The sequence below is a fragment of the Calypte anna genome, chromosome 3 (genome assembly GCF_003957555.1).
Source record: "Calypte anna isolate BGI_N300 chromosome 3, bCalAnn1_v1.p, whole genome shotgun sequence".
Classification (NCBI taxonomy): domain Eukaryota; kingdom Metazoa; phylum Chordata; class Aves; order Apodiformes; family Trochilidae; genus Calypte; species Calypte anna.
The window spans coordinates 58,053,423-58,081,065 of NC_044246.1; the positions used below are offsets into that span (position 1 = coordinate 58,053,423).

General features: G+C 40.1%; 2 protein-coding genes and 1 long non-coding RNA gene across 9 annotated transcripts in view; 2 read left to right on the top strand and 1 right to left on the bottom strand.

Moving 5' to 3' along the window:
• Nucleotides 1-6,292, top strand: part of MAP3K5 (mitogen-activated protein kinase kinase kinase 5) — a 103,701-nt gene extending 97,409 nt beyond the window's left edge. For all 3 annotated transcript variants that reach the window (XM_030447658.1, XM_008494049.2, XM_030447659.1), the window contains 4 exons: nt 2,576-2,688; nt 3,581-3,693; nt 4,554-4,630; nt 5,472-6,292. In XM_030447658.1, the coding sequence (XP_030303518.1) occupies nt 2,576-2,688; nt 3,581-3,693; nt 4,554-4,630; nt 5,472-5,532 (364 nt within the window). In that variant the 3' untranslated portion in view covers nt 5,533-6,292. The remainder of the gene's footprint in view (nt 1-2,575; nt 2,689-3,580; nt 3,694-4,553; nt 4,631-5,471) is intronic.
• Nucleotides 6,293-8,557: 2,265 nt separating this feature from the next.
• On the bottom strand, nt 8,558-10,542 carry LOC115598053. Its single transcript, XR_003987359.1, has 2 exons — nt 10,330-10,542; nt 8,558-9,214 (listed from the first exon to the last, which is right to left on the bottom strand). It is a non-coding gene; the product is annotated as an uncharacterized LOC115598053 (long non-coding RNA).
• Nucleotides 9,518-27,643, top strand: part of MAP7 (microtubule associated protein 7) — a 121,383-nt gene continuing 103,257 nt past the window's right edge. For 3 of the 5 annotated variants that reach the window (XM_008494048.2, XM_030447446.1, XM_030447447.1), the window contains exon 1: nt 22,679-23,292. In XM_008494048.2, the coding sequence (XP_008492270.1) occupies nt 23,163-23,292 (130 nt within the window). In that variant the 5' untranslated portion in view covers nt 22,679-23,162. Of the gene's footprint in view, nt 9,619-22,678; nt 23,293-27,643 lie in introns of those variants that run through there. The other 2 variants (XM_030447448.1, XM_030447449.1) reach the window with 1 other exon arrangement.

The following is a 27,643-nucleotide window of genomic DNA, read 5'->3' on the forward strand; positions in this document are numbered from 1 at the left end:
GGAAAAAAAATTGAGCTTGCTGCCAAGTTTCTGCTTTTTTTCTTCTTCATATGCTGTGTATGGCTGATGAGTGGTGTTATGTTTTGTTTCCATTAAGGCAGAACTTGCTGTTCTTTTCAGCAGTTATTCTCAAGCTAATTGACAGCCACATACAAACTCCACAAGGAAACTGCTTCAGACTTGTTCTGTACACAGAATTTGCTTGCAGCACGGGCTGTGCTTACCAGCAAACATTACCTTTTAATTTCATGAATGTTGTTCATCAGAAAAAGATGGGACAAATAGGTGTGTTGTCCTAAAGAAGAAATAAGCCAGAAATGTGGATATTGGATTTTTTCAGAAATGTACATATTTCACTTTAAACCTGACAAGTATCTCTTTCAGAATTTCTGTTTGTTTAAGAAATGTCAGAGACAAATATGTCTCCATTCTTTAGCCCAAATAGTTCTCTACATAAATTCTGTTTTGTTTTTCTTTTCTTTAAAATATACCAGACAGTCCACTTAAAGTAAATAATTCAGCTTTTGCAGAATTTCATTTGACTTTTGATTTCTTACTAACATATGTAGATTTTGAATATGAACTACATAGAACATCTTCAATGAGACAGTTATGCTGCTAGAAAGTTCTTTGTAGTTCTTGTTCAAATTTAAACTAAATGTTAAATTGTGCTTTCCTTTTAAACATGTCCAGTAATTTTGCCACAATTGGAGTAATTCATTAGACCACACTGTTTTTAATAAGTATCAGTGGTTTTGAGTTCTTATGTTACAATTCATTTTTGCTTGTGATGACCACTGAGAAATATTTTGATTGCCTTACTGAATCACTTAATTACATAAATAATTTAGATTTCCTATATTATTAAGTTTGTGGTGGGCAATAGCATTAGAAGTTGTCCATTTGGAGAGTTGTAAATTTCTCAATTGCAAAGCCTTTGGCCAAGTAATTACATTCTGTCATTTATGCAGAAATCTTGAGGTAAATAATACGGACAGTTCAAATATTAATTAAAGCTTTATTGGCATAAACAACAAGCAGTTATCAAGAAAAAATAGTTAATTATTTTATTGACCCTGAAGGCATTTTTCAACCAGAATGGATAGAGGAGGAAAAAATTAACTGAAAGCTGACTGCACACCTGTCTGGACAGAATGTCAGACTGCACTGAGATTAACCAAGCTGTGAGTGTCTGTAAAGGCACAAAGCAGCTCTGTTCACACTCAGGGTGGGCCTGTTAAGAATTGTTATCTCAGGTGTAGAAGCATTCAAATGCAACTATGCTGCTGGTAGGCCTACATGCAAGCTAAATATAGGGCTAGATGTTGTTACAAAGCAATTTTGTGAGATGCATTTTACTTCTCTGCAACGACAGATAAGGTACTTTTGTGGCACATTCTCTAGCTGAATTCCAGAATGTCCCTATCTTTCAGTGTCCCAGAAAACAAAAGGTTGCAGTGCTCAGCTGGTATAAGTAAAATATAAAAACAACCAACCAGAACAAACAAAAAACCCCAAACAAAACCAAAATCATGGAAAAAATCGAGTAGTTCTTGCATAGTTCTTAGGCTGACAAGGGCTTCAAGGAATGGATGAAGGTGCTACAGTTCTTTCAAGGCAGAACTTCTTAACACTCAGAAGTCAGTGGTAGGCTTATAAGTGTGTTCTCTGTGTCCAATTTCTCTGACCGAGCTCCTGAATATGTATTGTTCACAAGTCCTCCTTTTTACTAAAATGCTTTTCTAAAAGAACAAGTTGCAGCAGGTTCACATACTGCTTTTCTTTTGTATTTTTATTCTTTTCCTTTGGTCAGTTTGAAAGGTGCTGTTCACTGAATCTCTCTGTGTTTGTGTAATAAAAGAGGTCAAACATGGTTTTGGTTTTTTGGGGTTTTTTTCCTGCTTGGCATTTTCAAAAGTAATTGCTTAGGAGAAGACACAGGATACTTTGCCTCCTCTTTTTTCACTCTTCATGTGGCACAGGAGGGAAGGCACAAAGTACTTAGTCTGTAAGGAAGAAACAAACCTAGCATGGATGAGAACATGTTTTCCCCATATAAGAAATGCAACCTTAAGTTTTTGCTACAGTTTCATCACAGATCTACCCTTGCACCTTTGAAAATATTGTCTGGAGAGAAGTGCATTAGCATTTTTCTTTACAAAGGATTATGTCACAAAGTTTAAGCCTTGGCTTAAGAAACACTTTTATATTTGTTCTTCTCAGTTGTACAGTTTTGTTTAAAACAGAATGCTGACTGTAGAAATTTCACTGAAATATTGACCACACCACCTGTTTAGTGGGTGAATGAGTATACGGAGGCTGATATGTTTGGGGCTCCTTTGTTTTGTTTTGTTTTTTAAGAGCTATAGCTCCAGTAGGTTTAGGAAGCACTGAATATTTGTCTTGATATAGGTCATATTAAATCTATATTGAGAAGATATTGCTATGAAAGCTAAAGAAGTTTGTCCATGTCTCTGAAAAGAAAGTTTCCAGTTTAAGCATAGCAAGATCTTTGCTTTCCTGAAAATCTGAAACTACTTAAGGAAATGTGTGCTTCCTTCCTGTTACTTCACAGGTTGTTGGAGGAGTTGGTTCAAAAGGAGAGAGAATTTCAAGTCCTCTTACATCAAGCTATAGAAGAAAAAGATCAAGAAATCAGGAACCTACGGCTGAGGTCACAGCCAATAGGTGAGGAGAGTTGGCAAGGAAAAGTTCCAAAGTGGCCACAGATTAATACAGTGGCAGCTAAACTTCTGTTCTTTTTATTGAGTCAATCTCAGCAAAGATGCTTTGTTATACTGCTTCTGGTGGAATTTGCTTTGAAGTAAGAATGTACATTGTGGAAACAAATTGCTGAATTTGGAAATTACAGTACAAGGCATGGTATGATTTAAATGTTTTTTTATTATATGCAAGGATACAAGGCTCATATCCTATAGAATAAATATTATTTCTAAAGAGGATAATCTAGTATGCTTATGTATGTGTTGGTTGAATTACAGGCTGCTTCAATTGCTATGCTGAAATTTCAAGAGGGTCTCATTTGTGAGATGCAGATGCAACTTAAAACTTACTGAGGGAGGCTGTGTGTGATACTTACCTGCCTTGAAGAAGGTGGAAGTACTCATGCAGTTTGATGTTTCTGTGTAATGTGCTTGAAGGAAGTGTTGCTTTCCAAAAGCAGCTGATCCTCAGTCTAAGGCATTGCCTGCACACCAGTTGAACAAGTTATGCTGAACCTTTCAGTTAAATTGATGCAGCAGTCTTAATGCAGAAACAGTTACAGGGAAATTGATGTGCCTTGTACTAGCAAAGCTGTTTCCCAAAGAGGACAGAAAATGCATCACTATAAGTGTTCATCCTAATTTAACTCTATCCCTAACCAAGAAGGGAATTGGCCTATAATTGCCTATCAGCTGTAGTTAACTGTGTGCTTTGGGAACTGACCTCTTGCTTTATAGGGATGGATACTGTTATTCTAAGCTTGAAGGGGAAGCTCACTCCAAGTGCTTCAGCTGTTGGAAATGACAGGAGGTTGCTACGGCAACACAAAACCTTTTCTCAAAAATGCTTGTTCTAGATATTCCTGGCTTGTCTGTCTGTCATCGGCATTCCACTGGCACAGGGACCGAAGACCCAGATCTCATTAACTGGCTGAGAGTTCAAGGAGCTGATGAGGCCACAATTAACAAGGTAGCAATGATTCTCTTCACTCTCTGATCAGTTAAAATACCAATGCAAGCAGATAACAACCTTTTAATTACTTTAGCAGTTAATGAGGCTTGAATTTATTTTCAGAGGGCAGGAAAAAAAAGCCTTCATAAAAATACAGAATTGTTACTACTTCCTGTGTGTGACTAGGAATAAAGGAATAAAGTGTCCTGGTAAATAGACAGCATTCCTTTGGTTCATAATTTTTCAGGGTCTGTACACATTGCTGCAGTTCCTGCTGATTATGCCCTGGAAACAGGGTACATGTTCACCATTAGCTAACTGTGTTAAAGTTAAATCTCCTGAAGAAGCTCAGTCTGCTCTGCAGCAAATTATGTAATTTTAGAGGTGTTGAGCATCTCGGAATTTCATCTGAGGAAAACCTGCATATAGTTATCACACCTACAGGTGTGATCAAAGGTTCCCTGAAATTTAAGTACATCAAATTTAGGTGGCACTTTTCAAAAAGGGAGGTCTTAAATGTTGTTTTTAACTTTCTCGTGGGTGAAATGTGGGATTTATTATGTTCTAATTTGTATTCATCAGGTTCTGACTCTGAGGTTCTGGTGATAACAATAGAAATGCCAGTTGACAAAAGTTTTGAGTAGGTGTAAAAGCATGACAAGATGTTCCTTGTATCCCAGTATGTAGTATACAATATAAAAATTAAGTACTTTCACTGTATTTTTAGAAACAATGTGGAATAATCTGCTATACATACTGCATTTTGGTCCAATTTTTGGTTTCTTCTAAACTTCTATTTTTAAGGGCAGATGGTATATAAAACTTAGAAAGCTGGATTATATTTCTAACAAAATATTAATTTAAATGTCTTGTTGTAGTTCTTGGCTGAAGACTATACATTAATGGATGTTCTCTGCTATGTTACACGAGATGATCTGAAATGTCTGAGACTGAGGTAATGGTTCACAGTGAAATGAACTGTGCTGAACAGGAGCTGTGTTTTGTTACAAGAGAAAATACCTGATTCTGACTCTGTATTTATTGGATTTTGCAATATCAATTTAAATAAGTAAAACTTTCCAGTATGTCTTTGTATACTGATCCATTCATGATCAGCAACTGGTACTGCTTGAATTTTAAAATAAGCTTTTCTATTAAAGGAAAGCAAAGGGAAAATTTTTAAGTAAAGCTTTTACCTTATACTTGGAGAAACTGAATATCCCATTAGTGTCTTGTTTTTATTCTTTTAACAAGGTAGAGATAGAAAAGCCTTCTGTAGTTTATCATTATCATCAAACATCAGAAATGCTACCCATGGGCTCACACTAATACTAGATTGCACCTAATCCTTCCAGATTTGTGGGTCAACAAGTTTAAGCAGAAACAATACAAGTTATAAAACACTTTGTGTGTGTTTAGTCAGTTTAAAAATAACTAAATACAAATAATAATTTAAAATATTTTTTAAAAAGGCATGTGTTAAGATTTGTTCATCATCAAGACTTCCATAATGTTAGAAGTCTGCTGTGGGTTATGCAGGCCTTTGGACTGAAAGACTGAATTCCATGAAGCAGAGAGATGAAAAGTGGAAAGATTGCCCTGCACTGTAATCAGAAAAGGACTCTGCTCTCTATTTGCATAGAGAATTGCGTGTTGAATTTCACCTTTGATCAGCCTTCCCACTGAATTTCAGTAGTGAAAAACCAAACAAGAAAATCAGAATGCAGCTAAATTGGAATGTTTTCAGGGTAGGGAGTATCTTTGTATCTTAGCATCTGTGTAATTTTTCTTTACAGAGGAGGAATGCTATGCACACTCTGGAAGGCCATCACTGACTTTCGAGAGAAACACGCCTGACACTGAAATTTTCCTTCTCTTCTCTGCAGAGAGGAAAGGATTTCCCTTCAGCACAGAGCAGGTGTGCTGTCAGAAGGACTGTTGCACTTTAATCCAGTATTTGTTTACCAATGTTAAAAACACTGCGGCTTCCTGACTGCTTTTACTCCTATAATCCACGAGGAATCTGTAAACAACCCATGATATTATTTTATTTTAAATGTTTTTACATGCAACTTTTTCAAAAATGAAAAATAAAAAAACCACCAAAAAAAAATTTAAATTCATGAAATATTGCAGTTAAAGTAACCCGATGTTAATTTCATGGAAAAACTGATGTAAGATTTCATGTGACTGTATATCACTGGAACAAAAACAAAATGTGACAACAACCTCTCAAGTTTCTTTTCTTTGTACTATATCAATAATCTGTAGTAGAACTTCATAATTTCAATAATAATTAGATATTTTTTCTTTTAGCTTGCAAGACCTAAAAATAATTGTTTTTGCCTACTGCTCTACATAGTTTAATATTGTTTATTTTTGGTAATTTAAGTTCTATGGTGCATTTGTTTTAGAGTTGTCTATGTACTACTGAACTGTACCAGTTGCATATACCTGAACCACAGTAATGTTAGCTTGTTCTAAAGCTATCTCTGACACACACAGTTGAAAATAAAAAGAACATAACTTACTTTTTTCCTCTAGTTTTGGGCTTTCAAGAGATGTAGAACTGGAAAATATTGGAATAAAAAGAAAAAAAAAAAAAAAAAAAGGGGAAAAAAAGAGGAAAAAAAAAAAAAAAGGAGAAAGAGGAAAAAGCCATACTGAGTATCAAGGGAACCTTTCTAACACATCTTAAAGTTACTGTGATTTGAGTTAGATAACCAAAGCTTTGAATATTTTCTTATTTTTACTGTTCAGTCTAGTTCCCATGCTGACAATCCAATACTAGGCAAAATTTTTCTCTGATTGCTCTACTTGAGATATGAATGTGCTGCCTTCATGCATTGAATTTAGGAAATGGCCAGAGGCTGCACCAGGGGAGGTTTAAACTAGCTATTAGGAAGAATTTCTTTATTAAAAGAATAGCCAGGCACTGGAATGGGCTGCCCAGGGAGGTGGTGGAGTCACCATCCTTGGAGGTATTTAAAAACATGTGGACTTCAGGATCTACTCTAGTGAGCATGGGGTGTTTTTTTCTGGGTTTGTACCTAGACTCAGTGATCTTTGTGGTCTTTTCCAACTGTTAAAATTCTGTGATTCTATGAATAGTCACAGAATCATAGAATGGTTAGGTTTGGAAGGGGCCTAAAGGTCATCTAGTTCCAAGCCCCCTGCCATGGGCAGGGACACCTCCCACTAGACCAGGTTGCTCAAAGCCCCCATCCAGCCTGGCCTTGAACACTTTCTAATGAGGGGGCAGCCACAACTTCCTGAGCAACATAATCATTGTGGCCTATTGTTTTCTTCTGGTTTTGTTATGCCCTGTGTCTTTTCTCACATATAGAGAAAAACAAATATTGGATATTCCCTGTTCACGCAGTCTCGTTGTCACTCCAGCATTCTAGCACTAGGTATACTCCATATTGGTAGGCAGCTGAAAAAATTTTCATTGTGAATAAGACTTGCTTCTTTTTTCATAAGCCTTTGGTAATCAGTGAAAAAGCTTATTACCTACCTCTTTCATGTCTAGCAAGTATTTTCAAAGAGAAGTAAATATTTTTTTCTAAGCATAAATGTGTTGTCTTAACATGTATGTAGTAATTTTTGCTGACCAAACCCTAACAATTATGTATTTTTTAAAAATAGGCTAGATGAAGAACAGCATATTAAAAATTTTTAATCATCTTTTTACACTGGAGGTGGTTTCACTGCTGTTTGGGCACAAATAGGTTCAACTCATTCCAGAAACATAACTACACTTGAGGACAAAACATAGTGAGTGTTTAACCATTTCTACTGCATTGCAACTTAAAGCAGTAAAAATTCAAGGTAGCTTTAAGCACTGGAGAGATCAATGGTGGAGTCTGACTTTGAAAAACTCAAAGCAAGTAGAAACTCTACAGATGGAAAAGGGGCCCTAGGACAATGAACTCTCCAAATGTGACTTTTTTGTGTGTGTGAAGTATGATCCTGTATCAGTCCATGACTGCAGCTTTAAAACCTCTGATTTAATGCAGCATGACTAGACCAGAATATAATTGGATTGCTTTAATTGTGTGTTGATCCTTTGAAAGAATGTAGCCTGCTCTCTATTATCTATGATTCAGAGTGCTCGGTTATGCCAGCTGTGTGTAAGAGAAGGGGGTATGATCAAGGAATCATTTCATTGTCTACATGAGACCTAGCCTGGCACCTGCTGGGAATTAAGTCCTGTAATTCACTGCTGGCCTCACCAGACCCAAGGTGGCTTCTGCAGAGCTTCTTGGCAATCAGTTTTGTATTCTCCACTGTGAGACTTGATAAAGTCTGACACATGTCTAGGCTGGGCCATGCACGCTTAGGCTACTTAAGAGATTGTGAACTGGTCGGAATGTGGTTCTCTGAACAGCACAGCTTATCCATCTGTCTACTAGACTTGTGTACAGAAATGTATGTAATATCCCCTACTTCAGGATACTTCATCTAGATTGTGCTACACGTTACTTTCTATATCCTTGGACAAAATGGGAAGAAACATTTTGGGACAGGGTGCACCAGACAGGTCAACCTGGGATTCCTCAGCCTGGCTCCCTCAATATGCATGGACTGCAAGTGAGGCACTGGAGATTATATTGTTAGGACACATTATGTTTTAGTGCAGGATTTTGGGAAGCATGAACTTTTGGCTGTAGGACATATGGATGGACCTTGTGGACCATGATTAGTGCTGTTGTCTCTGAGCCTGACCCCTGGGTTACACCTTTCTACCTCCATTAAGAGAACCAGGCAAAACACAGTTGTGAAGCCTAAGGCAGTGCTGATTTTGGAAGTGTCTTGAACCTTTCAGTGTAGAGCCCAGCCTGTTCTTGTCCTGCTCACAAACCACTGGAAACATCATGCAAGCCCCAGCTCCTGTTTTAAAACAAAAACGGCTCCTGGTGCAACAAAACATTCATCCTCCCTTTCCCTGGAAGAAGACCTCGACCTCCGAGCTTAGCTGTTTGCCAGAAGAGGATGTTCTGCACCAGCACTCTTTTTCCAGCACATCGGAAGGAGGGAGCTGTGCCTCTCCATTCGCTTTCCCATCTGCACACCACAGCTGTGTGCACAATGAGTTCCACAATTCCTTCCCCGTGTTTCAAATATAGTTGGGATGATCCAACCTGCAAGCAGGTGCAAAGTTGAAATGTTTTAATCCGGACCTAGAACCGTTTTAATAGAAACACTCTTGTATGCTCCAGAGAAAGTGGTTTGGGGCAAGTTTAGGTGAACTCACGGGAAAGGTAAGAAGATCATGACCTTTACAGTAAGGGCTGGTACACCGACTGCTCTTCACAGAGCCAGTTTTGGGAAGCCGGGGTTTGCAGGCATCTTCGGGCGCCTACCCGGGGCACGTGTCGGAGTAACAAGACCACAGCACCGCAGTTTGTTCTTTCCCAAAGGACGTCAGGTGGCTGCCACTCGAGGCACCGGCGGGGAGTTATTCATCATCCCAAACCCTGATGTTTTTTATCAGCGCCGTTACCTATTGAGTTGTGCTAACGAGGCGGGAGGCCCTCTGAAAGAAAAACAAAACCAAAAAACCCCCAAAAAAGTAAACACCTGGGAAACACCGGAATACCAAGGAAGCCCGGACTGCCGAGACCGCCGGCAGTGCGGGATGGTGCTGGCCGCCCGCGCCCGCCCCCGCCCCGCTGCCTCGCAACAGCCGCGAGTGCGTGGGGTCTCGTACCGTGGGCCCGCCCTCACCTGCTCTCGGGCAGATCTCGCCGCCGGCACCGAGCGGGAGTCTGTGCGTGTGTGGGTGTGTGTGGGTGAGTGGGTGGGGAGGGGGAACGGGAACGGGACGTGGCGCTCTCACCTGCCCGGGGCCGCGGATCTACGGGGCGGAGCAGCCGCGCTAGCGAGGAGGAGACATGGCGGAGGCCAAGGGAAGAAGCGGCGGGGGCCGGCGTCCTGCAGGTGAGTCGCTGCCCGCGGTGGGGGTTGCGGCACGGCCACTGCGGACGCCTCCGCGCACTCGCCCGCCTGCGTGCGGCCGTGAGGAGAGGGAGCGCAGCGGGGCCCCGCGGCGGCCTCCTCTCGCAACAGGTGCGGGGCCGCCCCGCTGCTACCCGCCGGGCGCTAGGCTGGGAGGGGGCTTCCCTCTCCTCTCCTGGGTGTTACCCACCGCGAACCGCCGCCTGCAGAACCGACCCGGAGCCAGTCGGCGGGGTGGCCCCACGCAGAGGCGCTGCGGCCCGGTTCGGGATGCGGGCAGAGCCGGACTAGTGGGGGCGGCGGGTCCGGCCCGTATCCCGCCGTAGCGGGCGGACATCCCCGCCTGGCCGTGCAGAGGGGTGTCGGGGGATGCACCCGTCCTACCCCAGGCGCCGGTTGTTGTTCCAAAACACTGCGCTTTCAGGGCTCGTCGCGCTGCGGAGCGCCTTCGCCGCCACGGGGCTAACGCGGGGGTGCCGAGCCGCGCCAGGGAGGCCCGGCCCGGCTGGCGGGGAAAGGGCCAGGGTACCGGCGGCCGGATTGCGAGGCGGGAGTGCGGAAAAGCGGGTTTTGAACGGGACTTGAGGTAGCGGCGAGCTCCCGCACTCGGGGTGAATGACTGCAGTATCTCTTTGACGGGGACTAGGTGAGCGAGGGAGGAGGAGGAGGGATGTCTCTGTGGGGTTCAGGTACCTGGGAGCTGCGCCGCGGCTGCGGAGGGCGCCTCTCCGAGCGAGCCCGCAGCACGGCGGTCTGCGGGGCACTGGGGGTCTGGCTGCCCCCTGAGAGCGTTCACACGACGGGCTTCTGAAAGCCCCTACTTCCCCTGAGGAAAGCAGAAAGATGTCTGTGCATCCTCTCTAAGAAGAGGTGTAAAGCTGCAAGAGCGAACGACGACGCTTTGATTTTGTCCTAGGGGTGCAGGGAGGAGATTTTGGCTTACGCAAGCCGATCGACTGCTGTATCACTGTTATTGGCGCAGATGCTGTTTGCTTTTGCAGTTGAGGGGTTGCCTTTCTGGTATGTCTATTGAGAGTGCTGCTTGTTGGACTGTGAAGTCTGACTCTAGTTTTCAGGCCTCTTCTTTCTTCCTATTACTCTTCCTTCCACAGCGCAATTTCGCTCACCCTTTGCCAGTCCTTCACTTCTCTAACATAGGTCTAAATTAACCTCTGAATCACAACGTGTGGTTTTTCATCAAAGCAACATATGAATAGACCATATGGCTGTTGGTTAATAAACTGTGTTTCCACAGTATAATATTTGTATACATACTTTATATAATATGGGCATGCAGTCACAAGCAGCAGTGGTGGGCAGACACCCATCCAAATGCTGTCTTTTTTATTAAAGTTGTTAGTATAGTGCTTTTGCTCAGAAATTCTTTTTTACAAATCACTCACAGACGTTACTCTTAAAGTTCAGCTTCATAAAAGTTATTGATCTGCTATCCTGTCTGGTTTTGAGTTTTCAGATGCATTAACTTCACTTTTCACAGGAAGAATTGTCGGTCAGTATATTTTTTAAGCCACGTTTAGCAAACTCTTTTCATGTTTTCTACCATATATTGTTGATTATTTTTTATTGCTTTTATTATTTTTTTAGTATTTTTAAAATTTTATTAAATTGAATTTGTCTTTCTTAATAATTCGCTAACGAGATGCCAGGTGACAAGCTGCCAGGTGATAGATATTTTACATAGTTACACTTCTAAAAAGACTTAGAGGTCTAGATGTATCCAAGTTTGGTATGCAGTTTTGGTTTATGTTACTGTGATAACTTTACTCATCAGGACATAACCTGTAGGCAGGACGTGGATCTGCTTGCATGAATGCTTGAGTATTTTGAGTTTAAATTGGTTTGTGATGTCAAAGTTCATTCAAAGCCTCCTCCTGTGTGAAATATCAGGGTTAAACAGTTTCTGTGAAGATGTGTTGCCTGAGTTCATTCATTATCACACGGGCTGCTTTCCAGGTGTGTCAGGGAGCTGCTCGGCAGCTGTTGGGTCTGTCTGTGAGCAAACAGGGGTGTGTGTGTGTGTGTGTGTGTGAGCCCAGGGAGGGCTGGGGAGGTGGCTCTGGCTGCCGCCTGCTCCGCAAGCAGAACGCCTGTGTACGGATCCGGCTCCTCAGCAAGGTCAACCTTCCCTCCTGGTTCGGTGAAATCACCTGCTGGTTGACTTATTGCTCCTGCTTGAAAACCAAAACAAACCAGTTGCACGGCTGTGTGTGTGTTTGTGTTGTTTTGTTTTGTTTTCTTTTCCCCTGTCGTGGTTAGATGTACGGGCTTTCAGAGTTAAGCCTTAGGAAAGCTTTGACAGCACCTCAGCGACTTCGGAGAAAGATTTGAGAAGTGGATCCCTTTAATGTTGGGCAGATTAACTGCAGCAGTTAACTTTCTTCAGCTGAATAGCTTAATTATCAGAAGAAAGAGTTATTTTGCTCTGTCATTCACAAATGTGTGGATGTCAAAATGAGTACATTGCTGAGGGGATATGCTAATTTACGTCTGTTGGAATTGTTTAGTCATAACTACTTGAGCATCTTACAGTGCTAACAAAGTTATCAGTGATTCCTGAGATGAGAGGAGCCCTCTTGTGGGGAATACAAAACGCAGAAGCTCCCAAGGCACCTTATTTTATGGCTGTCCACCCACAAACACACATCAAGACATCTCCACCCACCCGCTCTCTGGCCAGCCCTGCACACAGGTGACGATTTGTACGGGCACTGGGATGCCAGTGAGAGCAACCTGCTGGGATTGCTGGAAAAAAAAAAAAACCAAACCAAAACTATATAATAAAAATGCCAGAACAAAGCTGTGATGATTTTTGCGTCCTCTTCTAGTTTTTCCTTCTAAGTGAGTTAAATGTCGCTCTGCTGTTGCAGCAAAGCATCTCCGTGCTCTGAAGGACGCGGGTGCTGGGGCCGCGCAGGAGTGCCGAACGCTGTGTGGGCTGAGGGCACAGCCCCGCTCTCGGCTCCGTGCCTGGGACGTCGCTCTCTGCTCTGACTCCCACCTGAAACCTGGGCTGTCAGAGCACCCGCTGTGTGAAGGTCTGAAGCAAAATGTTATATTGCTGTGATTCTGTATGCTTACAAACGTTGCAAGTGTTGGAAGTGTGTGTGTGTTGTTAACGTACTGTAATTTCTATCTGTAATTATTTAAACGTTAGCCCTATTGTATTTCCTTTTAATATAGAAATTAGGTTGAGGATCTGCAATTCTGCTGCCCAGGGAGATGGTGGATTCTCTGTCCCTGGAGGTTTTTAAAAAGAGACTGGATGTGGCACTCTGTGCCATGGCCTAGTAGCCACAGTGGCAGTGGATCAAGGGTTGGACTTGATGTTCTCAGAGGTCCTTTCCAACCCAGATGATTCTGTGATTATCTGTGATTCTATCACCTCCTCTCTCTGATTAAAACCTACTCAAATTTGGAGATTCTGTACCTTACCTTACTATTTCATAATTGATCCTGTGTTAATTTCCAAACTACTGTTGCTCAGATGCACAGGGACTCTGCTTTATCAGCAGCTTGTAGAATTAAAATTATACAATTAAATCTAATTTTAAAGTGTGGATGAGGCTTAAAATCCTTCTAGAAACCATCCTTCAACTCTAGAAAGCTGCTAATTTACTGTCTCTGGGTATCTTTCATTGGTCAAGTAATGTTTGTATAAAACTACAGAGTGGAAGAGTCTGAACAATACTTATTTTATGCATATACTGTAACCTGAGTCAGGCTGTATTTCTCCACTACCTATTCCCTGCACTGTTGGTGTAAAAAACATATGTGGGGGGAGGTAACAACAAACACAAAATGAACCAAAGAAACCTACCCCAAAAACAAACAAACAAAACAAAAAACCAAACAAAACCAAAGCACCCCCACAAAAATAACTTTAAAAAGCCAACAAAACAAAACCAACAACAAAACCCAGGAAAATTCCACCTTGAAAACAAACAAAAAAACCTCTCAAGCCCAAACACAGCTACAAAAAGATCTCCAGAGTTCATGAAAGAATCAGGCCTGTAAAATGATGCTGGAGCAGCTGGCTTATGCATAACTTTCTCTGCAGGAAAAGCGCCTCTACAAATCTAGCTAAAGGAGTATACATTGTCATTTTACTAGGGCTTTTCTTGGATGTTCTTTAATATATGTTATTTCAAACTGTAAAAGAGGTAAATTTGTAGTAATTTGAGATGGCTACAATATTGTTTGTATGCTGTCTGGTTTGTTGCTATTTATTACTATCTGTTTATCACAAATAAACAGATTTAATACTTTACGGGCAGAAAGTTATCTATCTGTGGTATTACAGGTAATTATTATGATCAGGCAATAATTGCCTTAATTATCTAAATACTGCATAAATTTGCACCATATTTTCTCTTCCACTTGAAAAAATGTGCATAAGTAATAAATGCAAGGCTCATTGTGCTGATACCCACACACCCACCTTTTCTCCAGTAAGGAAACTTCCTCTAACTTCTATTAAGCAAACAGGGTGGCCTGCTAGGAACCATGGCAAAACAGGCTACATACATTGGATACCTGTTAAAGGTGTAAGAGATTATGAGAATATGGTACCTGTGTTAAGCTGGTTCAGATTTAATTCTGTAGCTGTTCCTGAGTATTGATTTTGAAGTCATGCCCTATTTACTTTCATCCAAATAAGTAGAAGGTATGTCTATACTTTTTTTTTTGGCTTTGGAGAAAAATCTTGGAAATATGTAACCTGTGAGATCTGTCAGAGTTCAAGGAAAATGACCCTAAACTGTCTGTTAAGGTGACACAGGGGGGTAGGCTGCTTCACTATTCAAATGCATGGTGTTGGCAACCCTTACTCCTGTTGACTTTGAGATTCTTCAGAGGTGAATTGATGTCATGATTTATGCTCCAGTTTGATAGACACTGTGAGACTAGATTTGGGGGCTGGAGGGGGAAGGAATAAAGTACTGATGTATAAAAAAATTTCTTTTGTCAGAGTCTGATATTTTCATGTTTTATCCCTTCAAAGGAAGGTAATCTGAAAGTCCAGAGTTTTTGGTCACCTTCTAAGGTATGTATTGTGAAGTAAGATGTCAGTAAAGGGCTGGTAATTAACACAGCACAAAATAGGTCATAGAATTCCATCCATTGGACATTGTCAGAAAAACAACAACGGAGAAAATTTTGGTCTCTGCGTATTGATTTTTCTTTGAAGTATGTTCACATTCCTGTGAAAAAGCTCAGTGCCTTTTTTTTAGGTATATACACATTTCCACCAAAAAGTAGATGTATGTACATCATTTTGAGGGCTTTACAAGTGTTTGGATCTCTTGACATGTCTTCAAACTAGGTATTTTAAAAATAAGCGGTTTTTTAGACATGCAGTGGCAACAACATCTGGGCTGTTAAGTAGTAGGGTAATCATCACTAATGACTTCTTTTGCCTTCTAATTTGCTTTTTCTTACTGCCCTGTGAAGTCCCCATTCCTGACTGCCTCTTCTGGTTTAACTGAGCATCGTCTGAAGTTACATTGTATGTTCTACTATAGGGCCTGATCCAGTATAATTGTCATGTATAAATAAAAAGTCTTGGCTCAGAATGATCTCATGGTTTTTTATTCATCATTGTGCAACATTTATAATTAATAATTCTATGCAAATCCATTTAATTAAAAAATATAACAATACCTGTTAATGTACGTCTTGTATTTGATTGTTTTAGTGGTGTGTTTGTGAGACTCTTAGCTCCATGTCCACGTGTCTTTTGCTCTGAGGATGAAGTTTGACTCAGAACAGGGCAGGGCTCCCAGACGTCTCCTTGATTTCCTCCCTGTGCACAGGAATGCATACAGGTTCAGTTTGAATTACAAGAAAGGAAAATAGTTAAAGCTTCCTGTTTTGTCATTTCTGAGGAGCTCTTAACATCCCTTGGTCCAGTGTGTGGTACTGTGTATGTGTCATGGTTTAATCCTAGCTGGGAATTAAATACCCCTTAGCTCTGCTTGCTCATGTCTTCCCCCCTACCCTGACCAATGCAGAGGAAAATGGAAAAAAAGAAAAAAAAGTGAAATTCACAGTTTAATAGAAAGACAGCTTAATAATTGAAGTAAAATTAAAATACTAATTCTAATAATAATTGTATGAAAAGAAAGATTAAAAAATAAAGAAATAAAACCCAAGGAAAACCGGTGATGTACAATTCAATGCTTGCCACCCCCCAACCAATGCCCAGCCCAGTCCTTGAGGAACAGTTTCCCCTGGCCCACTCCCTGCAGTGCATATACTGAGCATGAAGTGGTATGGTATGGAATATCCCTTTGGCTAGTTTGGGTCAGCTGTCCTGGCTATGCTCCCTTTCATCTTTTTGTGCATTTTCTCAATGACAGAGCATGGGAAGTGTTATAAGCACAACTTGGCAATAATTAAAACACGAGTGTGTTATCAACATTACTCTATTAAAACCAAAATACAACACTGTAACAGGTACTTGGAGGAATATTTACTCTATCCCAGCTGAAATAAGGACAGCTGAAACTGGGAATAGGTCACTTCCAAGAGAAACCACCTGTGTGCCTGAGCACTTACACAGAGGGGAAGCTTTGTGGTGGAGCTGCCTCCTGCTCCAAGGCCTCACAGGGACAGCTGCCTGCCTGTGATTCACTGGGACTGGGAGGAAGGGACAAGATGGGGACTGGAGAAGCAAGTCTCCCACATCACATGAGAGAGTTGCCATGGCTGGTCTTAGCACCTTCAGTCCTGTGGCTGAAGAATATATTCCTGTTTTGATCATTGTAGTGCCTAGAATGTTTTAAATGTCTTTAAAACGTGTGGTGGGACACATAAATGTCAAAGGAGCCAAAGCAGTCAGGATAGATGATAAGAAAGTAAAGACCTGATGTCTGCTTTTTGTTTCCAGACCTACCTGATTTAAAAATCATTGTCTCTTAGGTAGAGATGGATAATAATTCTGAAATAAATTTATTGGAAAGGGAGATGCTGAGATACAAAACCAGAATAAAGACATGTTTCTTTAAACTCCAGAGGAGTAAGGTGAAAAGAGCTGAACCAGCCTTTCTAAGTTTACTTTTTGAAGAATCTTAATTCTTCAAATCCACTGCTGCTCCCCTCTCTTTCTCAAGTACATATTAAAATGGATGTTTGCTAACAAAGGCTGAACACTTCTGTCCTATCTTGAGTTGAAGCCCCTAATACAATGGATGATTGAAGAATAAGTTCATGAAATTCCTGTTGGTTTAAGGCCTTGATGTTTAGAAGCTGATTGCTTATTTAAAGCTCTTCAGAGTGCATCTATAATCTTGACAACAGAAATCTCATTGGTCAAAAAGATAAAGGTTTCCCTTCTTTAGCATTTTATATTCAGTCTTGCTTATTAATGAAGGAGACCTATTTTCCTTCCAAGAAGATGGAAGAAAGAAATCAATTATTATATAAAATATTTATAAGCTAAATTCTGAGGTTGTTTAAAAAAATAATATACGGCTGTAAAAAAAATATGCCAGTTGTTTTTTATTTCTTATAGAGGTGAGACCTCAGAGATATCTTTGAGGATAGACTTAGAAACTTCTGTCATTTTTTGACAATAAGAGGTAGAGAATGCAAGAGCAGCAGTCAAAAAAAATAGGTGTGGATGGTGCTTGAAAAAGTGGCTGGTTTCATGGTTGCAAGTGTTTTTTTCTGGTACAGTGGCTATTTCTGCCAGATTCAATGTAAATTTACTTCCTAAAAATACAAACAAACAAACAAACAAACAAAAAACCCAAGCAAAAACAGGGAAAAAAAACCCAAACAAAAACCAACTCTCTTTTTAAGGCTATTTTGCTCTGTCCTAGTTCTACATGGCACTGAAAAGAAGATTTTCAGAGCTTTGATGCTGAGTAAATAGCTGTTTTCTCATAGAAGGAAAAAAAGAGACTTTGCTTTCTCAGTTCTTTTGGCCTGATTTAAAACCTAGTGAAGCAGAAAGTAAATTCAGAGTGATGAGTCTCCTGAAAGAAATCAGAGAGAGATTAAGTTTGGAGTTTAGCTAGTGTCTATGTATTCCAAAATAGTCCTGCAAGGGCTAGGGAATTGGACTTTATGGTCCCTTCCAACTCAAGATTTTCTGTGATTCTATGATCAAACACTGTTTATATTGTGTATTTTTAAATTACTTACTAAAAAAAATTTTTACATAGTTGATTAATGTTAAAAATGTGCATAAAAATTGAGATTGTGTGTTTTGAAGGGTAGGTATATTGAAATTATTTTGTGTACTTTTTTTGCAGCACAGGATGGGAGGTTTTAACTCTACCTTGCTTTTCCTGTTTTTTCATCCAAGTAGAGAAACATCTGAAACCCAGTTGCCAATAGGACTTTATTGTTTCATGCTGAGAAAACATGTCTGTGAGCAGAAAATGCCATATCTTGTCCTGATGCTACTACATAGGATAGATACTGACCTTGTCCTGAACTTCTCAGTACTAAGAAAGTGAAAAAGAGCAATTAAATATTTGCATATGTTAGAAATAATAAATACAAGCACATATTAAAATATTGAGTCAATCTCATTTTTTATATGAAATGCACTTAAATTAAGGAGAAGCTTTTCTTTTATGTTAAAAGGCTTTGAGTTGGCTCCAAGAGCAGAAGTAGAACTGCATTTTGTTTTATCTAATACTGTGACCCAGACATATTCTAAGTTTGTGGATTTTTTTTGCTTGGGTTCTGTTTTGTTTTTTTCTGATACCCAACAAGAAAATTATCTTCAGCTGTTAGGAGTTCTGGATAAAACTGAAGAAAAGGGTAAGGAAAGGATTGTGGATAGTGCTCTAAAAGCTTTTCAGTTTGTGGTTTTCACAGTCTAAACTTTTATTCTCTTTGTTGTTTCAATAGTTAAATAGTTGCCGAGTAGCTTTCAGAACAGTAGAGTAATACAAAGTATTTTAAAAGAGAAAAGTATTTTATAAAAATCAATGAGTTCTTTCAGAAGAAGAATTGTTCTGAAGGTTTTATTCTACCTTATAACTGGATAAAGTGATGCCAGAGGTTATAAGTTACGTCAGGCTTTGAAGCAGTTGTCAGAAAGAAGTTCAGTGTTGAGAATGCTTCCCTGGCTTCTGAAACTGGTTTGATGCTTCTATTTCTTGAACCTTTTAAATTAATTCCTTTGGCTGGCAGTGGAGAGGGAAGGCAACCTTGAAGATATTTGTGTGTGTTAAGATTAAGTGTTTATATAGAGCAGGAAGTGTTGAGAAGTTGAGGGTTTTTTCACTTTTTTGTGGTGGGTTGGGTTGGGTTTTGGGTGTTTTGTTTTTTTTTTTGGTGGGGAGTGGTGGTGGTGAGGAGGGGGTGTCAGATGATTTTGATTTTCTGTCAAACCCTGACTTTTTGGTTGCTTAATCTTTGGGTATGGTGTTCCCTGAAACCAGTATTTTAATTGCTTCTATCCTAAGTAAATAGCAGGAGAAAGACAGGAAATTCTTATAACATGTAGCTTGATTAACAAACAGTTGGCATCTCATGAATTGTGAGGAAAATCTGTGTATTTTGAGTCAGCAATATCTTATGAGTGCTTCCATTTGCAGGGCCTTTCATAGTCAACTTGTCTCAAAAGGTCTTTCCCCCCTTTTGCAATAGTATATGATCTGGCATTCAGTTCACATGATTTTTCTGTAATGCAATCTGACATGCTTAGTGATACAAGATGGCTTCCAGTTAACATTACATCAAGTGTTTTTTTTCTTGAAAACATAAACAGTCCTATCACAGCCTATCACAGTTATCACAGCCTGCCAGCTCTTATGAAAGATGCAAATTGTCTTCCCTTTACAAGGTTTTCTTCCTGATAGTTAGCTAACTTGCACTGAATACTGCCTTTTGTCTTCCCTCCCTCCCTTTCCCCTATATAAGAGCCAAAAGGTTCACTTCTATAAGTTCAGACTGGCAGAGATTTTCACAGGGCAGCAGCTATAGATCATGAATTTAGCATTTGCAGCTCCTTATACTCTAAATCACAGTAATGAGCTTTACATAGTGTGGTTCACAGAGATTGAAACAATCCTGTGAATGAAAGAACATCTAGCATTCAGCCACAGGAAATTATTGGAGTGCCCATAGGAGACTGCACGTGGATAGCACAGTGACTGGCCTCAGCTTGCTTTTCATTTCATAGGTACAGATATCAAGCCTAAATACCTGATGTTAAAGCAGAAATATTAATTAGCATGTTTTTTACAAGTATTTACATTTCCTAGATCACAATATAATTATCCTAACAGTTTTCATTCAAACTACTGTTTAACACTGTTGCATATCAGATAATGCTTTGCATAGGTTATTACGCCTCTAGAATCCAGAGAGTAAAAGTGGGTGTGTTTACCCGTAGTGGTTTAACTGATAATGAGTTTGGAAGTGGTATAAAAAGGAAAACCAAAAATCATCCAGTGCCCTCAAGGTACACAGTTGCCCTCTTTCTATCTCTTAAGAGAGTCTAACCCCATAAATAAGAGCTCAGCTGGGATTGTACTGGTACGCATTACAACTAATGGGTAGAAAGGAGAAAAAAATCCCTAATAGGGATTGTGTGAAAAAATGGTTATCTTTTAAGTTGCAAAGCTATTAATTTCTTTTTTTAAAAAGTATGCACCACTTTGTTGCTTCAAGGGAATGTTGCTTTAATCACAGTTTTCATATAGAAGCTGCCATATATTTGAGACAAGGCTGAAATAAGCAAAGGTTTTCTGATAAGGATACCACAGGAATTTCTTTTTCTGCCCTAAACGGCTGGTTTTGTCAGTACAGACTGGTTTTATACAGCATTGGTACATTTTAATGCATGCTTAATATTGTTAACAGAAAAGGATTTTTTACAAAAAAACAAGTACCTAAAGTCATGCGGTATCTTCTATAATAATTGGTTTCTTTTATTGGTGATAGGTTGTAGGTGGCTAGGGTGCCATTTTAGTAGGCATTTCAAAGCATGGTGTGGGCTGGCACAGGCTTTAACCACGTATAACTTAAAATAATGTTGCATAAGCTGAGTGTGCTGGTGCTCCTTTTCCTGTGTCAGGGTTAACATCTGTGTTAGTAAACCAACAGAAACAAATACACACCAACACCTCAGTTGCCTGTGTGTCATAGCCCAAATCCATCTTCACCAGCACCTGAAGCATCAAACTTTGTCATTATTTTTGTACTTGGAGCAAGTCACTCTTATAGGTGCTGATGTTCCTGCAAGGACCAAGGGAGGCATTCTCAGTATTCAGCTGTTCTCCATGACTCCACAGATAATGGGAAATAGAGACTCTGAAACAGCTATCATACCTGCAAGCTTGAAAGCCCCTCTGGAAGCTCCTCCAGTCACATGTGATTTTATGTAGTAGATACTTTTTACATGTATAAAAATGTCTGTTTAAGGAGTTTAGAAATTAAAGGTGACTGACTGAACAGAATGTTTAAAAAGACAACAAACCTTTCACAGTGACTTGAAATAGTAAAAGGGGATGGGGTGATATTTAACTGAGCTGCCATATAAGTGTTTTTTGTTACTTCTGTTGGCAACAGCCTTGGGCATCTATGAAAATTATTCTTGGTAACAATTTGAGCAGAGGAGCTGTTTCTCTTACAAGCCAAAGTAGTGGTAGCAGGTAAACTGCTGAGCTAAAGAACAGCTTGTGTTAGACTTTTGTTGCTTTTTGTTTGTTTGTGGTTTTTTTTTTTTTGTCCACTCTCTTTAGTACAAAGTGTATTTAACTGTAGACATGTCATACTGTATAGATTCTGTGTACATCCAGATGGTCTAAGGTGCAGCCAAGCAGCAGAATGTAGCCAGGAGCAAATACATACTGGAGGTGGGCTGAGAACTTTGGTCAGAACTGGTGCTCTCCTGCAGAATGCCTCTGTTTTCATTGAATTTTTTTTCGCCCATGCTGGAAAAGAAGGGAGAGTGGTCCCGCTGAGCCTTCAGGTGGTGCTGTGTTCTTATCCATCCACTGGTATCTGACTGATGAGCCTGAGGTGTGTGAGAACATAGCTGTCTTTGTGGCTGAGTACGACCCAGGACCTCTCTGTAAAGAGCATCCCAGGGCTCTGGGATATGTTTTGTGTTGTCTGTCATAAAGTCTGACCCTTCTGCTTCAGTCGTTGGGGTGATCACACGTGTCTGTATAATTTTTTATTTTAAGTCTGAGCCACCTGGAGACCTGTCAACTAATGTATGTGCCATCTTGTGGCAGATGATCATGTTACATGAAGTTTCTCTTAAATCTGAAGTGGGGGAAATTCTGTAATTTTAACATAATAGTGGAAGTCTAGCTTGTAGTTTTTATTTCAAGCATTTTGGAATGGTGAGCACACACTGAACTAGGGAAGTGGAAGAGGATGAAGATGGAGGTGTTACCAGTAAAACATCCAGTATGTTGTGTAGTGGTGTTTGGAGCTGTGGAGGATGAAGCATGCAGATTGCTAAACTTCTGAGAATGTACTCTTTTGTAAATTTAGAAAAGAAAATACAGAATGCCAGCATACGAGGGAGATCCAACAAATTAAAACCAACCACGCTGTTTGTATTTTGTTCAATTTGCAGAGTGAATGTTGATGGTTGGTGCTGTAAAACTAAAGATGTAGTACAGAATATTCACTCCAGAAGTCCTTTCCTTGTCCTGTGTTGTCTGCACAAGCTAGAAATCCTTATTTCTGAGTTTTCATACATGGAGGAAAATGTTCCAACACCTGCCTGTAATTGTGGGTGTAGGCACTCCTAATGCAAAAGGTATGCACCGCATAGAAAGGTGATTAAATTAAAAGAGGGGAGGGAGGCACGGGGACGCACACCCAACATGTGCATATATGGAAGAAGATACATCCTTACTGTTTTAGTTTAGATTAGGTTATAACTTCCAAAGGCGAATAAACAGGGCAGCTGGCAAAACGCAGGTTGATGCCTGGAGCCTTCCAAGCTCATCGGCTTGTGCAAGCAGAGAGCTCCATCCTCCCGCCGCCCCGCCAGGAGCAGCCTCGCTGCCGCCCCAGCGCTACCAGCTCCCCACACGCGTCCGGGAGGCAGCGTCCCCGGGGCCGGCGTCCTGCGGCTGGGAGAACAACACTCCCAGACCCCTTCTGATGAGGATGTCTCTGTGTTGTCAGGGCGACTGTTAGCAGCGGCGTATCGTATTTTCTCCTCTTGTGTCGCTTCCTGAATATTTCAGTCCGCTGGAGCCGGGAGAAGGTTACCGGGAGTAAGGTGCTGCAGGAAGGAACCCGGAGCTCTGGGCTGTGAGCTGATTGAGCAGGTTGAGACGGCGGCGAGCAGCATCCCAACCAATGTGCCTTTAATTAGGGTTTTTCTTTAGGGTGGGGAAAGACTGCAAGCTTTTCACTGCCGAGTGGATGTTGGTATTTGTCAGCTGTTTGCATACTGCTTATCCACAGGGGATCTATTACAAGTGCTCAAATGAACAGGCAGTGTTGCAGCTAGCCACTACCCGGGGGCTGCAGTTGCTTACTTTTTTTGATAATAAGCAAGAGGCAAGAGCAACATGCCTGGTTCAACTACTGCCCTCCGACAAGAGAGATTGAAGAAAAGTGCCAGGCCCAATCCCTTGGGTTTATTCACCATCAACGAAGAGGATGAGCAGCAAAAGAATGGGAATTCCACAAGGCTGAAAGGTATGTCACCGTTCTGCAGTGCACAGCAGGCAGGATGTGTTATTAGCTGTGCTGTGTGCTATGGAGAGGCTGTAAGTTACTGCTGCAGTTTGGCAATGCATATTGGCACCCAGAAATGTGCTGTGCATGGTTGGTGTCTGTGTCTGCCTCCCTGGGATTGTTATGCAATCGTCTGATTTAGATATGAAGGAAGAAAAAAAAAAACAACTTTTAGTTATTAACCCTCTGTTTTTCTGGTAGGGATGAGAGTCCTGAATCAGAAATGTATCGTTGAATTTCTGTGTTTTATTTATGTGCACAGTCTGGATAAATACCTGGGTGTTTTTTTGGTTTTGTTTGTTTTGTTGTTTTTTTTTTTAAAAAAAGTGATTGTAGGCTTGGAGACTAGAGAATGCAATACCAGCCTGTTACAGAAGACAGCTTTGCCAAAGACAATGTAAAATTAGCTATACTTCCATTCCTGTTCATAAATAATAGCATCTTTGGCAGAGTATAGGAAAATACACTTTGCTCAAATATGCTGACTTCCATAAGTCTGGGAAAACAAACAAACTGTAACTGTTAAGTAAAATATCTATGGTGTTTAACCTAGGTGAATGGTGGTGGTAGAGTCACACTAATGGTTGTTGATTTTAAACAGAGGGCTTTCAGGTCTGTGTAGCCACTGCCTATTTTGTATCATGTAATTAATGTTTTCCACATGGATCATGGTCTTTAAATTCTGTTGGACTGGCAGGGATCCTGCACCTTACAATTGTGACTGGAATTTTAAGTTTGATACTTGGAAGGTTTTTTCTTTTGTGATCAAGTGATTCTGTTTATATGACTAGCCCTTTCTGTGGCCTTATTTTTGGGGAAAAAATGTACCAGAATTTTTGTTTACACAACAAAAAAAGTTATTTTGTAGCCTCAAGACAGTGTTTCAAATTTCAGACTTTACCATTCTGCCATGTAACGGGAGAGGCTAGCAAACATTTAAATAGCAAAGTTATAGTATGTATATTTATTAGTGCTGAATAATTTACAGCTAACTGCTTATTTTCATTTTCTTGAAAGAAGAGTATAGCTTGGTAGCTGTTAGAAAGCAATACAGAACTCAGGCTTTTTTGAGTTTGTGGTTTGTACTTTTTCTTTTTTCTCAGAATAGACAAGAACCTAACAGATTTTAGTGTTGTGATTAAGTACCTATTGCTAGTCATTGTTAATGTGCCTACTGTATTAGGGTCTTGTGTACATAGTTACTTGTTCTTCTATATATTTGAAACCACCCATATAAAATGAGGATACAAACTCTAGTGTGAGGTTATTCAGTTTTTAATGTTTTAAGAAGCATATTACTTTCCTTTATCGCCCACTGGATGACTTCCAGAGTCAACAGTCTAAGAAGCTGTAATTTTCCTGGTTTTGTTCAGTGGCACTGATAGTTTCCCAGGGTAAAAGTTCTTGTTGACTTAGCTAGAGTTTTCTACTTGCAGCAGCTACACAGATGTGCTTATCCTTCACCTCTCTTGTTTTAAATGAGGTTCTGGGTTTTATTATTCCTTTTTTCTCTTATTGATGTGAAATATAAGTAGACCAATGTGCGCCGGAGGACAGGCAGCAACCTAACAAGTCTTTGTGATTTTAATATAAAAATCACCTTGAATGGTCTTAGTGAGAAACAGCTTAGGAGGCTGTACAAAATATTTTGGAAGTATACTAGTTTGTTTCTCTTTTACTAAACACAAAGATGTCTCCTAGTGTCTCTAGAACACCATTTGCATACTGATGGATGTGGCTGTTTACCCTTCTGTATGTTTGAATGTGTTATCTGTGGTTAGGTGGGTTAGAGCTGTAATGCCTCATCGTGGGAAGTGTTTGTATTCAGGGCTGTGTTCTCCCTTCCCTGCCTGGTACTCGGCAAGGTCACTCCAGCACAGCTCTGAGAGAAAACATAAGATGTGTGATGGACCCAGCTGAAGCCTTTAGAGTCTCTTGTTGTGATACTACTTTGCAGTGTTTGCTTCAACCCAGATCTTTACCTGTCCTGTTTGCTCAGCAAGCATCTGCAGCTGCTGAGGTTTTCCTTATTTTCTTTTCCCCTCCTCTAGCACATGCTAAGTCAGTGTCATCTTTGTGGGAGATGGGCTACATGGCAACTTCATCTGCATTTTCCATTAGGCTGGACTTGTATAGCAGTTCAAAACCTAAGAGGTCTTTAATAGACCTGATTCTCCCAAGTAATAAGAAGCTTTTTCTTCCATTAATGATATTTGAGTATCATCACAAGCTTTAAAATAATAGTAATTTTAGTAATTCTGATCTTCTCAGAATACTAAGTCTTGATTAGAGTTTGTATGAGAATTGTTTCTGTCATCTGGAAAAAAAATATATATACCTGGAGCTTTAAGTCATTAACACTTGTGAAATTTTTGGTAAATTGATTTTGATAACTTCCATTTCTTTTCTTGTCTTTGGCTGTCTGTATTGTAATCTCAGACGTATGCTAGACAATGAGTTTGTTCCTCCATTGTAAACAAACAAAAAATGAACTGAAAATTATTTTTTTGATCTGGAAATGATGTTTGTATCCACGTTTTCTGCTTTATTACCGAATACGTGACTTCTTTTCCTCATCTTCACCGTATGCCCTCCCCCACCTCAGCTAAATGCATGTTTTAGGAGGATGGAAAGAGGCAGCAAATTGACTTCTGGATTCTGAATATTGTTGGCTACTAGCCTCAGTTTATCAATTAGCTAACTGATGGTTGGTAAGAGAATTTTTTTGTTCAGTTCATGCCTGAGAATTTTCAACAAGCCTGAATGTGAATTTCATATGAGCCAGTGTCTGGTAAGACATTATTATTACTCTATTAGATCTGACAGGGTTGCTGGCTGAAATTGCTGGTCACAATTGGGTGAGTGTATGCAGGCAGTGAGGGTATATTTCTCTTGGTATATTTTAGTAGGAACTGGTAGTTCTTCTAATAGATATCTTCCTTGGAAGACCTGCAAGCTGCTTGTTGTTTTCACAGAAAATGCTCATATCAGGAAAAGAGTTTCACCTCATAGACATTCACATAGGTTTGTCCCTTTTTTTTTTTTTGGGCTTTGTATTTTGGGTTTTGTATTTTTCCATTTGTTCTGGTGGAATTGAGAGTTTCCTTTAGCTTCAAAGAGGGGGGAGGTGTCAGGTTTTGGTTTTGGGGAGTTTTGCTCAAGTTTTACTGCTTTCCTTTGTCATTTTGCCAAAATACTAGTTCAGCTAGGCAAGCTTTAGTAAGATGCTTGAAATTTGCATTTGTGAGCTCAAGAGTATAAAGGATTGGACACCTACAAAATTAAAGTTTGGGAAAAGTAAATCTAGTGTCTCAGCCTGATTATTTAAAGGGGTGGTTTTTATCACAGAATGTTAATGGAGGTAAAATTAATTGTCAGCCAAGAGCAGTGAGAATTGGCATGGGTATCCAAGCTCTATGGCAGTCACACAGACATGTGACTATCCAGAAGACTTCCAAGTAGTAAATCCTGATTACAATTTGTTGGTTGAAGTCTGAACATCAACTGAGGAGGAACTTCCTACTGGGATGAGCATCTGCCTAAAAACAATCTTGCACATATATCAGGTTTTGTTCTGTTGCTCTTAGGGAGGAACAGTTTCTCAGACTATAGATCATTTGAAAAGTGTAGAAAAGTAATGCTTATATTTCTGGATTATAAACTTGACTGAACTGAAACAGCTACCTTTGAGATGTATGGCAAAAGAATGAAAAGACTACCAATAAAATAATTCACATGCCTGCTTATTTAAAACTGACCAAGGGACTATACCTCTAATCTGATGAGTGAGTGTTGCTGCTAATACAAGGCTAAGCAAATGTGCTTTAGGTCTCTGAACAGCAACACTGATTCTTTGTCATCTTGAAAACAAACAAGAGAAGGGCTTTTTTCGAATCTTTGGTGCATGGCAGTGATGTCTGTGGTTACCAACAGATTTTACTGATACTGTGTGTAATTATCATTTCAGGCGTAAGCCTTGTTCATCCAGAGAGATGAGGGACATTTCTTCTAGTATGACTGTTTATGTGATTAGTCTACTGTCCTGGGCATATTAGGGAAATATATATTCCTTGTTAAATTCAGATTAGCTAATTTTTAATTCAGTTGTTGTTTTGTTGCTATACCTAAAAAACCACAGATGTTAGATGCTTGAAAGAAAAGGAAGTTTGGCATCTTCAGTGGCATTAAATTGATGGCCCTGGAAACTGAATCTATACCCTACAAAACAGGTACTGCATGGGGTGTGGAGGTGTAATCTTATCCCACGCTTTGGAGTCTGTGCCTCAGGCCAGATTCAGAATGACAGCTTGGT